Source organism: Lemur catta, chromosome 2 (genome assembly GCF_020740605.2).
Source record: "Lemur catta isolate mLemCat1 chromosome 2, mLemCat1.pri, whole genome shotgun sequence".
Classification (NCBI taxonomy): Eukaryota; Metazoa; Chordata; class Mammalia; order Primates; family Lemuridae; genus Lemur; species Lemur catta.
Genome location: NC_059129.1, coordinates 25108110 through 25125841, shown reverse-complemented (window position 1 = coordinate 25125841; position 17732 = coordinate 25108110). Strand labels below are relative to the sequence as shown.

At 40.0% G+C, this 17732-nt stretch overlaps 2 protein-coding genes across 3 annotated transcripts in view; one reads left to right on the top strand and one right to left on the bottom strand.

Moving 5' to 3' along the window:
- ZSCAN25 (zinc finger and SCAN domain containing 25) overlaps positions 1-17732 on the bottom strand; it is a 72096-nt gene that overhangs the window by 20693 nt on the left and 33671 nt on the right. The window lies entirely within an intron of this gene.
- LOC123631585 (cytochrome P450 3A5-like) overlaps positions 1-17732 on the top strand; it is a 34115-nt gene that overhangs the window by 470 nt on the left and 15913 nt on the right. The window contains exons 2-7 of the mRNA XM_045541372.1: positions 8216-8309; positions 10544-10596; positions 11980-12079; positions 15241-15354; positions 15600-15688; positions 17034-17182. Coding sequence (XP_045397328.1) covers positions 8216-8309; positions 10544-10596; positions 11980-12079; positions 15241-15354; positions 15600-15688; positions 17034-17182 — 599 coding nt within the window. The remainder of the gene's footprint in view (positions 1-8215; positions 8310-10543; positions 10597-11979; positions 12080-15240; positions 15355-15599; positions 15689-17033; positions 17183-17732) is intronic.

Genomic DNA, 17732 nt, shown 5'->3' with positions numbered 1-17732 from the left:
GGCACCATGACTTGGGATCCCTACCCCTTCCCAAGCTCTGGGGATTCTGAGGGCAGGAAGGGGTGGCTCAGGTTTTTGTCTCTTTATTTCTGCATCTATGTTGTGTGCCTGTGGCAAGGCATGTGTAGAGGGATTATTCCCTGTGGATGTGGGTGTTTCCTGCTCCCCTGCCTTCCACCCCAGGCATCATTTACACAAGGCACCACAAGGCTTCCCTGACTTCAGGGGAGGCTCTTACTTGACTCTTCCCTCTTTTGTGTGCCCCTCCCCTGGAACTCTCCTTCCTATTATTCAATTTCTCCACCCTGTAATATGTAGAACTATTTACCTCTAAATGATGAATACTTAGAGCAGAAGAGACCTGAAGGAAATCTTGAAGTTTTATTCTTTTCTTTCACCTTTTCTTTCCCGTCTCTCAGAGGTCGGTGTTAGTACAGAGCTTTACTTCTCCCCTGATATGAATCTGCTAACAGCCCAAAAAAGGAGAAGCCCTGAAGGCCAAATTGATTTCCATATTTTTTTATCTCTATATTCTGGCACAGGAGGATGAACCTCTTCACTGGCGGCATTCTTTCCATCATAAAGCAGAGGGAGAAAAGTGTTGCTTTCCATGTGTGGATAGTAGAGGCTCCATCACATTTGACTTTGCTCACAATTTCACTTTTATTAAGAGTAAGGAATCATGATGTAATGAAAATAAACATAAACCTGGTTTTAATTCTTTGAAAGAAAGTTTAGGAATTCAGGAAATTGTGGAAATATATTTTCCATCACATGACACTTTAAAGTGAACTGCCATGGCTTAAGTCATTCTATTTATTTATTTATTTTTTTAAAGGCTGGTCAAGTGAAGCAGTGGGAGTGGAGAAGGAACAAAGGCATCTGTAACTGGTTGTGATCAATTAGTTGTAAACAGCACTGCACTTGAACCAACCATTGTATTTAAAAGCAGATTTGGGGGCGATCAGGCTATTCCTAGCATGCTCCTTTTGAATCATAAAAGAGGGCTGTCATTTCAGTATTTGCAACAACAAACGTGTGTAAAATAATACCACTTCTAGAATAATGTCAGGAATATGAGTCTAATGCACAAATACATACCTCTATGGCAAGATTGCATGTATGTTTTTAAACATACCTGCCCAACAGGTTCTTTTAATCCCTCAATTTCAAATATACTAGCCTAGCACTTACCTTAATCTCTCAGGGCAGTAGAGTGAAACTATGAGCACTGATGATATAAAAGGCATCCATAGAGCAGCCAGGATGAAGTGAGAGAATATCCCTCACCCTACAAAACACAACTCCCAGTCCCAGCCAGGCAGGAAGGCGGGGAGGTGGCCACTGGCTCCTCCTCACTCCCCTGGGGGGAAAAAAAAAAGACAGAGTACAATTCGCAGAGGTACTCGCGGATCCTTAAGGTACTTAAGGACAGGATGGGTTGGCATCTCACCTGCTTGATGCCTAGGCACATGGACACCATCTGTGTCACTAAGTGTGGTCTGTCTGGTAGGGAGGCTGTCACTAGAGATTCAGGCACCCGAGAAAACTATACCTTAGCCAGAGAAGACACTGGTGCAGCTCAGGAGTTGGCAGCTATAGGGTAGACAATGCCTTCATTATGCTAACAAGATTAAACACAATAGAAATGATTGCTTTTTTTGTTAGCCTTCATTTGTACCAAAAAGAGGAGAGCTGGAAAGAAACTAAAAGATTCCCCCAGTCCACCTTCTGCCTTTATATAGTACCATGTGAGTTTAGACACTAGACTAGATCTTTACTTGGGGGCCAGTGTTGCCGATACATTAACTCAATTGCTCAGCCTCAGTTGAGAGTTCAGGTAACATGCTGAAAGTTCAAAAGCACAGATTAGTTTAATTGATTTCCCATGGTTGTGATACAGGAAAGTGGACCCCAAAGCTGGGATCTGTTTGAAGGCCAAGTGAGTTCTTCGCTTCATGCACGAAAGAATTCAAGAGTGAGTCAACAAAGTAAAGCAAAAGCAAGTTTATTACAGTAAGAAAAGTAAAAAAAAAAAAGGAGGTTGCTTCATAGATAGGGCAGTGGGCATCTCTCAGAGCAACAGAGTGTAGTAACTTGTGAGTTTCCAGGGTCTTATTTTATACTTCTATTTAATTTTATGTGAAGTGGATGGAAGATTATTCATAAGATTTCTAGAAAAGGGAAGAGGAGTGCCCAGAACCAAGGGCTCCTCCCCCTTTTATTTTTTTTTAATTTCTTTTATTTCAGAATATTATGGGGGTACAAAGGTTTTAGTTACATGATTTGCTTTTGTGCAGTTTGAGTCAAAGTTATATGTGGGCCCATAACCAAGATAGCATAGATACCAATTAGGTGTGAATTTCCCTATCCCCTCCCCCCCACACCTGCTTAGTTGCCATTGACTTTTACTCCTATATGTGCACATGAGTGTTGATTGATTGCTTCCAATTTAACAGTGAATAGATGTGGTATTTCTTTTTCCATTCTTGTAAAACTTTCCCTAGAGGAATGATCTCCAGTTCCATCCAGGTTGTTAAAAAGGTGTTAGTTCACCACATTTTTATGGCTTAGAAGTACTCCATAGTTAACATATACCACATTTTATTCATCCACTGACATACTGATGGGCATCTGTGTTGATTCCACATCTTTGTGATTATGAATTGTGTTGCATAAACATTCACGTGCATGTGTCTTTTTGTTAAAATGATTTTTTCCCTTTGGGTAAATACCCAATAGTAGGATTGCTGGATCAAATGGTAGATCTGAGGCCGGGCACGGTGGCTCACGCCTGTAATCCTAGCCCTCTGGGAGGCCAAGGTGGGTGGATCACTCAAGGTCAGGAGTTCGAGACCAGCCTGAGCGAGACCCCGTCTCTACTAAAAATAGAAATAAATTATCTGGACAACCGAAAATATATATAGAAAAAATTAGCTGGGCATGGTGGCGCATGCCTGTAGTCCCAGCTACTCGGGAGGCTGAGGCAGTAGGATCGCTTAAGCCCAGGAGTTTGAGGTTGCTGTGAGCTAGGCTGACGCCACGGCACTCACTCTAGCCCGGGCAACAAAGTGAGACTGTCTCAAAAAAAAAAAAAAAAAAAGTTCGAGTTCAAATGGTAGATCTGGTTTTAGTCTTTTGAGGTATGTCTATACTATTTTCCATAGAGGTTGTACTAGTTTGCAGTCCCATCAACAGTGTATAAGTGTTCCCTTCTCTCTACATCCATGCCAACATCTGTTGTTTTGGAACTTTTTCATAAAAGCCATTCTCACTGGAGTTAGGTGATATCTCAGTGTGGTTTTGATTTGCATTTACCTGATGATTAGAGACTTGGTTACTACAGCCTTGTAGTATAGCTCAAAGTCTGGCAAAGTGATGACTCCAATTTGTTCTTATTACTTAAGGTTGCTTTCCCTATTCAGGGTCTTTTCTGATTCCACATGAAGCAAAGAACTATTTTTCCTAGATCTGTGAAAAATGACATTGATATGTCAATGGGGATTGCAATGAATCTGTATATCACTTTGGGCAATATGGACATTTTTAACAATGTTGATTCTGCCGATCCATGAGCATGATGTGTTTTTCCATCTGTTTACATCATCTATAATTTCCTTCCTCAGTGTTTTGTAGTTCTCCCTGCAGAGGTATTTCACCCCTTTAGTTAAATATATTCCTAGTATTTTATTTTCTTTCTTGCTATTGTGAAAGGTATTGAGTCTTTGATTTGATTCTCAGCTTCACTGATGTTGGATATATGAATGCTAGTGATTTGTGTATATTGACTTTGGAACCTGAAACTTTGCTGAATTTGTTTATCAATTCCAGGAGTCTCTTGGTAGAATCTTTGGGGTTTTGCAGATATAAAATCATATCATCAGAAAGAGCTATAGTTTGACTTCTTCTTTCCCCATTTGGATACCCTTGGTTTCCCGCTCTTGTCTGATTGCTCTGGCTAGGACTTCTATTCTATGTTAAATAGAAGTTGTGACAGTGGGACACCTTCTCTGGTTCCAGTTCTAAGTGGCAATGCTTTCACATTTTCCCAGTTTAGTATGATGTTGGCTGTGGGTTTGTCATATATGGCTTTTATAATTTTAAGGTAAGTCCCATATATGCCTATTTTGTTAAGCATTATCATAAAAGGGTGTTGGATTCTGTCAAATTCTTTTTCTGCATCCATTGAGAGGATCATGTGGCCTTTGTTTTTGCTTCTATTTATGTGGTAAATTACATTTATAGATTTGCATATGTTGAACCATCCTTGCATCTCTAGGATGAAGCTGATTTGGTCGTGGTGGATTTTTTTTTTTTTGATGTGCAACTGAATTCAGTTTGCTATGATTTTATTGAGAATTTTTGCATCTATATTGATGAGAGATATTAGTCTATAGTTTTATTTTTTTGTTGTACCCTTTCCTGGCTTTGGTATCAAGGTGAAATTGGTTTTGTAAAATGAGCTGGGGAGGATTCCTTCCTTCTCGATGCTATGGAATAATTTCTGCAGTATAGGTACCAGTTTTTCTTTGAAGGTGTGGTAAAATTTGGGTATGAAATCATCTGGTTCAGGACTTCCTTCATTCGTAGATTTTTTTATTGCTGCTTCAATTTTGTTGTTTGATATTGGCCTACTTGGGAATTCTATTTCTTCCTGATTGAGCCTAGGGAGGCTGTGTGTTTCCAAAAATTTGTCCATTTCTTCTGTGTTTTCAAGATTATGTGCACAGAGATTTTTATAGTATTCTGAGAAGACATTTTATATTTGTGTGGTATCAGTTGTGATATCTCCTTTTCCATTTCTAATTGAGCTTATTAGAGTTCTTTCTTTTCTGCTTCTGGTTAATCTAGTGAGAGGCCTGTGAATTTTGTTTATCTTTTCAAAGAACCAACTTTTGTTTCATCAATCTTCTGTACAATTCTTTTATTATCAATTTCATTTAGTTCTGCTCTGATCTTGGTTATTTCTTTTCTTCTGCTGGGTTTGGGATTGGTTTGCTCTTCCTTTTCCAGTTCCTTGAGATGATTCATTAAATTGTTGATTTGTGAGCTTTCTGTCTTTTGGATGTAGGCATTTTTAGGGCTATGAATTTTCCTCTTAGGACTGCTTTTGCTGTATGCCACAGATTTTGATAACTTGTGTCCCCTTTATCATTTGGTTCAAAGAATCCTTTGATTTGCATCTTAATTTTCTTCTTGACCCAGCTATCATTCAGAAGTAGGTTGTTTAGTTCCCATGCCTTTGTGTGCAGATGAGTATTTCTATTGGAATTGATTTCTAATTTTATTCCACTGTGATCTGAGAAGATATATGGTATTTCTATTCTTTTTTAATTTGTGGAGATATGTTTTATGGCCTAAAATCTGATGAATCTTAGAGAAAGTTCCATGAGCTGATGAGAAGAATGTATATTCAGTAGTTTTGGGGTAGAGTGTTCTGAAGCAGTTCTATAGTCAGTGGTGGGCTCAGCTGGGAACATGCCCCTGCCATAGAAAAACAGGTTTCTCAGCACAGAGCAATCTCACAGTTGTTATGGGAGGGGAGGGACCACAGTCTCCCCGCACTGTTCTCATGTCCAGGAGCCACCGGGTCCTACTCACCCATCCAAGCCACCGGTGGGCAATCCCACAAAATGCTGCTGCAGGGACTCCTCTCTCAGTGGCAAACTCAGCCAGAAATGTGCTCCCACAGCAGAGAAACACAATTCTCAGTACTAAGCACTCTTGTGGTTGCTATACGGGGGAGGCACCATGGTCTCCCTGCACCACTCTCATGTCCTGGGAGCACTGGGTCCTGTCCATTGTCCAAGCCGCCAGTGGATGATCCTGTGACATGCCACTGCGGCAGCTCCTCTCGCAGTGGCAGACTCAGCTGGGAACACATCCCTGCCAGAGAAACAGGCTTCTCAGCACAGAGCACTCTAGTAGTTGCTATGGCGGGAGGCAGGAGCCATGGCTACAAGCCAGATTGAGTCATAATTACTTTCTGTGATGCCAGGAATGGAGGAGGTGCCGAGGAGGAGGCATCTAGGTGTAAGAATGCCAGCTCTCTGGTCTCTTGTGGCACTCTCCCAGCAGGCTGAGTTTTGTGTCCTGCTGCTTGTTGGAGCAAACATGAGGGAGGGGAGTCCTCCTTAACATTTAACTGGGCTCTGGGCCTCTCTGGATTTGGTCCACGCCCTGTCCTATCTTCTCTCTTCTTCTTTCTCAGCTCCGCAGCTCGGTCATTGGGTCCCCCAAACACCTCTGCTGTCTTCCTGTGATCTACACCCAAGCTGCAATTGTTCTCCACTCTCCTTCATCCATCTTTCTACCCTTCAGCCAGGACAGTCCACCAAGCTATGTCTCTTGTCAGCCATCTTGGCTCCTCTTCTGCTCCTCCCCTTTTTAAAACATATAGGGTAACTTCCAGGAGTTGCCATAGCATTTGTAAACTGTCATGGTGGGAGTTTCTTTTAGTATAGTAAAAATTACAAATGGGGTTTAATATGAAGTGAAAGTAATCTGAGGTCACTTTTCATGGCCATCTGGGCTCCAACTGGTTTTGGCTTGTTTCTCTGCCATCTCTTGTTTTATCACAGAGCTTGCTTTGGGCCTTATGACTCTTTATAACACAGGGCCTATCAGTTCTTTATCTCAGCTGCAATAACACAGGAAAGAACTGGAGTGGAAGTAGCCAAGGCCACCCTAGATTTGGTAATTGGTGCACATACTTCCACTCACTGTTCTGGAGGAGAGATCTAAATGTCCAGCTGGGCTTGGCTGAGCTGTGTCTGCTGGGTCATTCAAATACACATCCCTCCATGTCATTGTTCAGTTTTATTTTATCACATATTGGATTTACTGCGTTTGTACAGATTATTTGGAACCTATACTGCCTTAAAGGCCAATCTCTAAAGAAGAAGAAACATGGTCTTAATTCAACTGTCTGGAACATTTTAGGGTTACTTATGTGGCATAATGTACCTGTACTTTGAAAAGCCCCTCTCTTTTAGCTGAGAGCACCTGTGGGGCATGTGAGACCATTTAGGCACACAATACTTTCCAGCCACACTTTCTTCATTTGCCTCTATGGGGACATTCTTGGGGGCCTAGCAGCTTCATGCTAAATTCATGGCTGGCAGGCCCTTCTTTCAGCCTCTCTTCTTCCTCCCATCTGCCACCCCTCAGTAACACCAAGGTGGAAAGTTCTGCAAGGATCCAGAAACTCAAGGTGGGGAAATCCATACCCAGCACATCAAAGATGAGTTGCAGACAGGCCTGCCATAGAAAGCACCTTCCTACAGAGGGAGTTGATGTATACAGGCAATAAACACTACTTTGTGATTAATCATCTTGAAAAAAATGAGCATGCCTGGCACTGTGTTTCTCGGGTAAGTATCACAAGTTGAAGGGCCAGATTCCAAAAAGGGAGGAATGGCCTGGACATGGAATCTGTGGTTTTTGGTTCCTCTGCACAGTGTTATTCAAGTAACATCAGAGTCAATCATCTTTCCTTATAACTAAAATCAACGAGACTGTGTGACCACAGAGATTGATTGGGTGTAGCTGAAAAGTGTTCACATTTCTAAAAGGCCAATGGAAGCCTTGAACACAGTTGTCAGTCTATAGATAAAAGAATACTGTGACTTCTCCAAGGCCATTCAGTGAAGGCAGATTTAAGAAGGGCCAGATCTAAAAACAGACCTTAGAGGGAAGGAAAAGCATAAAAGCCTCTGAGCAAATAATAAGAATAATGTCATGATAGGCTCTTGGTGACCCTCTGTGATTGAGTGGATGCAGTTACACAAAATCTCATCATGGGAGCAGAAGCAAAAAAAATTTACCGTTCTACCTAGAATGAGAATTTCCAAGTCATGGAGTCAACTTATAAAATAGATGTAAGAGAATGAAATGCCCTGGAAGAATTCCAGCCTGAGCCTCTCAGGATCACTCAAGTTTGGGGATGTTTATCAAGTGTTCACTCTAGGATTGAAACCATAAAGACTTCAGCTGCTCTTAGCTAATTATTTTGAGTTTTGAGGAGTCTCAGGGTGGATTCAGGAAAGGAGATGAGTAGTGAATATAATTATTGCTCTTGGAGTTGCTATTGTTATTTATTGCCTATTGTTATCTCCCTGCCTTGACTGTCCCAGCTCTCGAATCAGTGACTGGCCAGCCCCCATATCTATAAAGTCACAATCCCTGTAACCTGGCTTTCTCTTTCACTTTATAGATATGGGACGAAGTCACATGGACTTTTTAAGAAGTTGGGAATTCCTGGGCCGACACCTCTGCCTCTTTTGGGAACTCTTTTGTCTTACCGCAAGGTGAGTGTTGTTTTAGCTCCTTCTATAGGCCTCACCATAGCCTATACTGAAAACTGCAGCCTAAGCCACTAAGGAATTCACAGACACCACTGACACTGATTATAGCCAAAGAAGTTATATGGAGACTCCACTACTGCCCACACCCAGAATCAAAGCTAATGCACCCTAACAACTAACACTATAAATATTTTTAATACATCTATAGAAAATAGTCTCTTCTTATGAAAGCCAATCCATAAAATGGAAGAAGCAATTGTTACAGCAGATACACAGATATCAATATAAGGACACAAGCAACATGAAAAAGCAACAAAACATGACACCTCCAAAGGAACATAATAATTCTCCAGTAATAGATTCTAACGAAAAGGAAATCTATGGAATTCCTGAAAAAGAATTCAAAATAATGATATTAAAGAATGTCAGTGAGATCCAAGAGAACAGATATAATACAAAGAAATCAGAAAACAATTTGTGATCTGAATAAGAAATTCAACAAAGAGATAGCATTAAAAAAAGAAAAAAACAGAAATCCTAGCAGTGAAGAATGCAATGAATTAAAAAAAAAAAAAACCTGAGAGCTTCAACAACAATCTAGATCAAGCATAAAAAAGAATTTCTGAAACTGAAAACAGGTCTTTGGAAATAACCCAGTCAGATAAAAAAGGAAAAAAAGAAAAAAATAAGAAAGCCTAGATGACATATGGGACACCATAAAGCAACTAAACATTAGAATTTTGGGTGTTTTAGAAGGAGAAGAGATGGGCAAAGACATAGAAAACCTATCTAAAGAAAGAATAGTTGAAAATTTCCCAAGTTTTGCAAGAGATATAGACATGCAGAGATACAGGAAGCTCAAAGATTTCCAAATAGATTAAATTCAAAAAGGTTTTTTCGAGGCACGTTAGAGTCAAATTGTAAAAGGTCAAAGACAAAGACAGAATTCTAAAAACATCAAGAGAAAAGCATCAGGCCACATATAAGAGAATTCTCCTCAGACTAACTGTATTTCTCAGCAGAAACCTTACAGGTTTCTGTCTATATTCTGTGGCCTCCGGGGAAGATGATATGGTTTAGTTGAGGATACTGCAGTCTTTTTCAGCCTGTTTTTTCAGATAATACAAAAAAATAGACAAAACAGATGACCCTTTAGGAAAACAGATGAGATGCAAAATACTCCAGCACCCTTAAACTTAAGTATTCTCTTCCTGATGCTCAAGGATAGGGAATGGCCTTAGACTGGCAGCCTGAGTGTGTGTAGAGACGAAGGGCTTTCTCTTTGTGTTGTTTACTTCAAATTGTAGCAGTTAGAATGGTTTTGGCTACAAGTAACCAGAATTCAACTCATAATTACTTAAATAACCGAACAAGTCTACTGAGAGGTATATGCCCAAGACACATGAAAAAATATGATCATATAGACTTGTATATGAATGTGCACAGCAACGTTATTCATGATAGTCACAAGGTGGTAACAACACAAATGGAATAAGCAAAACATAGTATATCCATACAATGGAATATTATTCAGCTATAAAAGGGAATGAAGTGCCCTTACATGCTATAATGCAGATGAACCTTGAAAACATTATGCTAAGTAAAAGAAGCCATTCACAAAAGACCAATTTATTATATGATTCCATTTATATAACATAAACACAATAGGCAATTCCACAGAGATTGAACTTAGTAGCTTTTAGGATCAGCCTGAATCAGAGGATTGGAAAGGGTGAAAAAAAAAAGAGGTCCTTGGTGTCTTTAACTTCCCAATTCAACTACAATTTTAGAGATAGCTCATGAGATAAATGAAAAAAGATGCTGAACGAGATGAAAGAATGTGCATCCCCTGAGACATTCACTCACCTTTCCTCAGCCTGTTTCCACACATGCCCATGGAGGTGATAAAGCAGAGGGTTATGAGACTTTAGAGACAACACGTACACAAGCAAAAATGCTTTACAAAGAAAAAGAGTTACTTAGCATTCACAAATAAGGATAAGTCATTTAGTATCTATGATATTCAGAGAAAATTCAAGTGTGACTTTAAATTCTCCATTTCAAATATCTCTATTTTTATTCTTTTCCCCTAAAATAACTCTGAATTAGAGCTTCCCTCTGTCCGTGAAAGACAGGAAGCCTGATTTCGATGGATTTGACTCTTTTTTGCCCCAAGTGGAGGTCGGGTTCAATACATGTAAAATAATAATTGAATTTTATTCTGTTTCTCCTCCCAGGGATTTTGGGACTTTGACACAAAATGTTATAAAAAGTATGGAAACATGTGGGGGTGAGTATTCTGGAAACTTCCATCACATAGACTTGCTGCTATGATGACATCCCCACTGCATGGAGGACAGTCTCAGCCCAGAGCCTCTTGGAATGAATCTATTTATTATAAAGGTTTTGGAGGATTGTCCTACCAAGGACCTACTCCCATATGTCTCCAGGTGTTGAGGTCTACAGACTAAATCAGGCCAAGAATGTTGCGAGTTATCACTTTTCTCCAGGCTTTGATGGCCCACGGACTCCTAGCATCACTTTCTGTCTAGTGTCTGGCTATTGCTTTCATCTCCATTTTCCATCTTTAGGTTGCCTTTCATCGCATCAGCTGCATTATTTCACACCCTTCTAGTATGTGCTCATAAATGCATGGCTTTATCTCCTTCCCACATTGATTCACTTTTAATTAAAAGCCAAAATTCTTTCATTTAAATCTGGGGTTTAATATGTGCTTTTGAAAGGGCTGGGAGATAAACAGATTGGAAAATCATTAACACTCTGCTTTTTATTTTTACTTTCACTTTCTCTGCAAGTGTGGAGTTGTGTTGTTGTTGTTTAATATAAGCCAAGAGTTTTCAATATATACAAGTATTTCCTTGTCTACTCCATTCTGCTAACTTTGAAGAAGAGATGTAGGATATTTTAACCCACTCTGTCCCCCGTGGGCTGATGGACTTTATGATTTTGTGGGGTGGCCTCAGCCAACTGCAGCAGCTGTTCCCTTTCAGAGCTGCAGAAGGTTTGGTGAGAGCAGCACAAGAGGTGCAATCGTGTATTTGTATGCCACAAGCAAGTGGGAGAAGGCTTTGCCTCTTCGTACCTCTTCATCTTCTCTCATCAAGCCCTCAGAAACCACAGCACTGGCCACAGGGTTCTGCTGAGTTGGCATGGCCCGTAACAGCCACATGACTGAGTAGGAAGAACACACAGCACCAGACCTTCATGGGACTGACTCCAAGTGCCCCTTGCAACATATGGTACTTGTGAGTGCTTGATAATTTACTTGCCTTCAATGACTTAGTATCATTTTTGATAATGAAATATTTTAAACATACAAAAAATTATGGAGAATGTTATAGGAAATAACGTGCACCACCTAGACTTAACAAATGTTCTCCTGTCATCTCTAACCATGATCTGTTTGAAAAGCTATTTTGGCTTTAAATGTCAGAGCCACATTACCTTCATTGTTTGAAGACTCAAGAGGCTTCTGTGGACTGAATCTTGCCGTGTGTCCTACCCTAACTTGAACTTGGAACTAATATTGCTGCATATTATACAACTAGGGGTATGGATTATGTAACATCAGGATCAAATCCTGAATTCCTGAGTGTGGCTGCAGCTGCAGAATCAGGCACGTGAGGTTTAATCAGCTCTGTTTTCCTGACAGGTTTTACGATGGTCAACAGCCTGTGTTGGCTATCACGGATCCCGACATGATCAAAACAGTGCTAGTGAAAGAATGTTATTCTGTCTTCACAAACCGGCGGGTAGGCAACTGTTTTTTAATTTTAAATATTGATTTATTTAGTTATTAAATTGTATTTTGAAATAATTATATATTCACAGAAAGTTGCCAAAAAATGTGCAGGGACATTCTATGTATGCTTCTCCCTGTTTCCCCCAGTGGTAACATCCTATGTAACTATAAATATAGTATATTCTTGTTACTATAGCAACCAAAAACCAACATTGATACAATCCACAGAGCTTATTCAGATTTCCTCAGTTTTACATGCCTTCACTTGTGTGTGTGTGTGTGTGTGTGTGTGTGTGTAGCTCTATGCAAATGTGTCACATGCATAGATTTGTGTGACTACAACACAATCAAGAGGGAGCCTCACAGTGAAGAAACAGAACTCTTTCATCACTGTGAGGCTCCCTCCTGCTATTCTTCTATAGTCATGATGTGTAGCTTGTCCTTTCCTCTTAATGGGATCTATATCAGAGCAAACTTCTTTTTATTTTGAGGGGTCCAACTTATTGTTATTTCCTTTAATGGATTGTGCTTTTGGTGTCAAGTCTGAAGATTCTTCCCCTAGCACTCGTTCTTGTTGAGTTTTTTCTAAAAGTTATGTAATTTAATGCTATGCCTTTAAGTCTACGATCCTTTTGGTCTTAATTTTTTTTCCTGATATCTGTGGTCTAATATGACATCCAGATCCCTTTTCTTCTTTATTCAGAGCTGTTCCTAAAGTACAATGAATTAAAGAGATCCCCACAAGTCTTCTGTTTGAAAGGATCTGTGTTACTGAGAACATAGTATTCGATGAGGAGATATTTTCATTCATATATATATATATATATATGGCTCAAATCCTTGCCTTCTTATCCGTATCTTTCTGGCCCTCTTTTAGTGACTTCGTTTGCCTTGTGATAATGTGTTTTAACTTGATTTTACCTGGCCTTGATCAGGTATAAGGTATGAGATTTAGATCAAGGTTCACTTTTGTGGGCCTATGGCTGTCCACCTGTTCCAACACAACTTTTGGAAAGGCTGTCCTCCCTCCACTGAATTGCTTGTGCACCTTTGTCAAAAATCAGTGGGGCCTATTTGTGTGCATCTATGTCTCATTCTATAGTCTTGTCCCATTGATCACTACGTCTGCTCCTCATCCAGCACCACACTGTCAAGTACATTGTAAATCTTAACACCATGTAGAGTTATTCCTCACACTTTGTTAATTTTTTCAGAATTTTTTTAGGTATTCTTGGGCCTTTGCCTTTCTGACAAATTCAGAATAAGCTTATATATGTCTATAAGCAAACTTGCTGAGATTTTGCTAAGAATTGAATTAAACCTATAGATTGATTTAGGGAAAATCTATATCTTTACTCTGTTGAGTCTTTCATTCCATGAACACAATATGCCTATCCATGTCTATAGGTTTTCTTTGATTCCTTTCAACATTTTGTAGTTTTTAGCGTAGAGATCCTGCACATGTTTTGTTAGATTAATACCTAAAGTATTTTATTTTCATTGGAGTGATTATAAATGCTATTGTTTTTTTTTTCATGGCTAAATTATTTATGTCAGATTTTCTTTTTTGTGTGTGTGTGGTTTTTTTTTCTTATTTCAGTACAAAAGTTCAGGTTATATATATTGCCCATGTCCCGCCCATCCCCCTGAGTTAGAGCTTCAAGTATGTCCATTCCCCAGACAGTGCACATCGCACTCATCATGTAGGTGTTTTTAATGTGTCTTCAGATATTCACTGTTGTTACACAGAAATGTGGTTGATGTTTGTGTGCTGATCTTGTATCCTACATCCTTGCTGAACTCACTTACTTGTTCTAGAGGTCTTTTTGTATATTCCTTGAGATTTCCTACATTGGCAATTATATCACCTGAAAATAGCAACACTTGTATCTTTTCCATTCCAATATGTATGACATTCATTTCTTTTCTTGTCTATTGCCCTAGGACTTCCAGTATGACATTGAATAAGAGTGGTGAGAGTGGATACTTTTTAATTATTCTCAATCTTAGGGAAAAAGCATTAAGTGTGATTTAGCTGAAGAGTTTTTTGATAAAGATTCTCTTTGTTGGCTGGGTGCAGTGGCTCACACCTGTAATCCTAGCCCTCTGGGAGGCCGAGGCGGGTGGATCGCTGGAGGTCAGGAGTTCGAGACCAGCCTGAGTGAGACCCCGTCTCTACTAAAAATAGAAATAAATTATCTGGCCAACTAAAAATATATATACAAAAAATTGGCCGGGCATGGTGGCGCATGTCTGTAGTCCCAGCTACTCGGGAGGCTGAGGCAGTAGGATCGCTTAAGCCCAGGAGTTTGAGGTTGCTGTGAGCTAGGCTGACGCCACGGCACTCACTCTAGCCCGGGCAACAGAGCAAGACTCTGTCTCAAAAAAAAAAAAAAAAAAAAAAAAAGGATTCTCTTTTGTCAAATTGAGGATTCTTCTCTCTCTTTCCCTAGCTTGCTGAATTTTTATCATAAAGGTATGCTAGAAGTGTCTGTTTTAAAACAAAATATAAATTAGAAAGATGGAAGAAAGTTTCAAGCCATTTGTTTTGATAGGCCAGTCCCAAGTTGGAAATGGAATTCTCTGTTTCTTTTTCTTTCTATCCCTGGAGAATAAAAAGAATAAAGGGCTTTCATGTAATTGCATTATTTCTTTAAACTAGATTCCTAAGTTTTTAAGTATTACCAACTACTTGCTTCTGAATCACTGTCTCAAGGCATCCCTTTTTCAAGTTGTTCATGCTGTGGATGTATGTAAAGACAAGAGCTGGTCTGAGGCAACAAATACTCTGCCAAGACCACCTGACTAACTCTCACCAACTCTTTCCACCTGCACAGCCCTGGAGAAGGTACTATATTCCTTGAGATTCCCTATCTCTATTCCACTGCAAGAACAGGTGCCCTGCCACATGGAGTATTTGCATTTAAAAAGAGACTGGGTACAGAGTCTGAAAACCACACCAGGTGCCTGGGTGCCCCCTGATATACACACACTCAGAGGCAGCTAGGCATTTAGAATAAATCTTTATTGAGCATTTAGCATAGGGCCTGCCACCTGATAGACAATCACTAAATATTTGTTAAATAAGTAATGCCTGTTTAACACATTTTCTACAACTGTAGAGACCTCCAAAACTTATGTAGGACAAAATGCTTTTGCTTTGGACTCTAGCTTTTTGGTCCAGTGGGTTTTATGAAAAGTGCCATCTCTATATCTGAGAATGAAGAATGGAAGAGACTACGAACGTTGTTGTCTCCAACCTTCACCAGTGGAAAACTGAAGGAGGTAAGAAAATAAGACAATTTCTAATTAGAAACTTAAAGAATGAATCTGGGACAGGTAGAAAGTAAGATCATAGTCCTTTTCCAAGGAGTAGTCTACTGAGTTGGAGCTTCCTGAAAATAGTCTTTTATCTTTATGTTCTAGAAGAGAAATTATATGATTTGTTATAAAATGCCACCTAATGCTTCAGGCTTGAAGGACTTAAGTCTGCAAATTTAACTATGTGTGGTGTTGTGTTTTGTGCTTAGATGTTCCCCATCGTGAGCCAGTATGCAGATGGGTTGGTGAGAAACCTAAGGCAGGAAACAGAGAAAGGCAAGACCATCACTGTGAAAGAGTAAGTGGGAGAACAATCTTGGAGTTCTAAGCTGTCATGAGATCCTCTAGCTGCCTGCCACAGAGCTGATGTTCCCACTGTTGAGTTACCCCAGTGACCAGACAAAAGCAGGGTGTGGAGTTACAACTGCAATGGGCCACCCAAGAGGAGGCGGTTCATAGGAGAAGGCAGGGCAGCTGGGAGGCAGTAAAGGGTCTTCTTCCCCATGCACAGAAGCCAGGATTAACTTATCTGAAAAACTGTCAACTTTATTCTAGGAGACAAAATACATAGTTCAGAAAGAAGAAATGGTTGTACTGAAGTTTTGAGCATAGAGGGTCTGAAATGGTGGGAGATGAAGGCAGTTGGTACCTTTTAGCTGGCACTGAGTGGGGCAGGAAAGTGACAACGGGGATCTTATGAGAACTTCAATCCCTTCATGGTTTTGCTGAGGATACCACCAAAATACCAAATACTAAATCTTACCACCACTTCTCCGTCCTCCAATCTCAAAAGAGAGAGGGCATGTAGAGGCTAAAGGTAAGACAATTCTATCATTTATTGTCTAAACTGGGATGTATCTGAATTATGCAGGAATGGCAGGTGTACACTGAGCCTATTCTGGGCAGACTGGGGACATGTGGTCATTCAGTATGGGGTCCCCCAATCAATTTTGTAATGATGGATTATTTTTAAACAGGTCATTCTTGGTTCTTACAATTTACAGAAATGATCTGCCCTCAGGGCAACCTCAGATTATAGGAATTGGGGAAAGTGGGTCTCTCAGGAGCCTTAGCAGGTATGTAGAGAAGGAGACATGATGTTCATGGTAACTCTGAATGGGGTGTTGCTGTTCTGCAAAGTTCTGAAAAGGAATCAGGTCTTGCCTCACCACAAAGTCTATGCCCAGGCAAGACCTAGACCAATGTCACGTTTCTTGAGTCACTACGAAGAATCAATGACATCTTTTCTGACCCCTGGGAAGAGTTAGTTATTCCACTCCTGTGCTGCAGAAGCATGGTGCTTACACCTCTATTATCATCCACACTCAATACACACTCCTGTAATTTGCCTGACTCTGGGTCTCTGTCGCCCTGTGACTGAGCACCTTGAGCTCAGAGGTGGGTCTAACTCACCTTAGTATCCCCATCACCCCCAGCATAGGGCCAGCTGCATCACTGGCACTCAATAACCACATCATGAGTGTATATGACAGCAGATGATGCAGCAGGTAGTTCTGAAAATCTGTGGTTCTTTACCTGCCTTGCCCAGATGTATGGATTTACACATACTTCTTGCTTCACGTGTAACAGAAGAATCGTAAAAAGGTACTAATTTTAATTTGCCATGTCTTTTGTCTACTCAGCGCCTTTGGGGCCTACAGCATGGATGTGATCACTGGCACATCATTTGGCGTGAACATCGATTCCCTCAACAACCCACAGGATCCCTTTGTGGAAAAGACCAAGAAGCTCTTAAAATTTGATTTCTTTGATCCTATACTTCTCTCAATAAGTATGTGGACTACTATTTCTTTCTTTCTCTCTCTCTCTCTCTCCCTGCCCCTTAAAAAACAACAGCTTTATTGAGATATAGTTCACATACCATGTAATTTATCCACTTAGAATGTACAATGCAATGGTTTTCAGTACATTCAAAGATATGTACAATCATCAGCATTGTTAATTTTAGAACATTTTTGCCAACTCAGAAAACCCATACCTTTTAACTATAGCCTCCTTCCAAATTCACTCAGCTTTAAGCAACCATTGATCTACTTTCTATCTCTAGATTTGCCTATTCTGGATACTTCATATAAATGGACTCATATAATATGTGGTCTTTTGTGACTGGCTTCCTTCATTTATATTTTCAAGGTTCATCCACGTTGTAGCATGGATCAGTACTTTATTTCTTTTTATGGCCAAATAATATTCCATTATATAGACAGACTGCAGTATATGTGTTCACAGTTGATAGACATTTAGGTTGTTTCCACCTTTTACCTATTGTAAATATTGCTGCTGTGAATAGTCATTTACATGTTTATGTTTGAACACCTGTT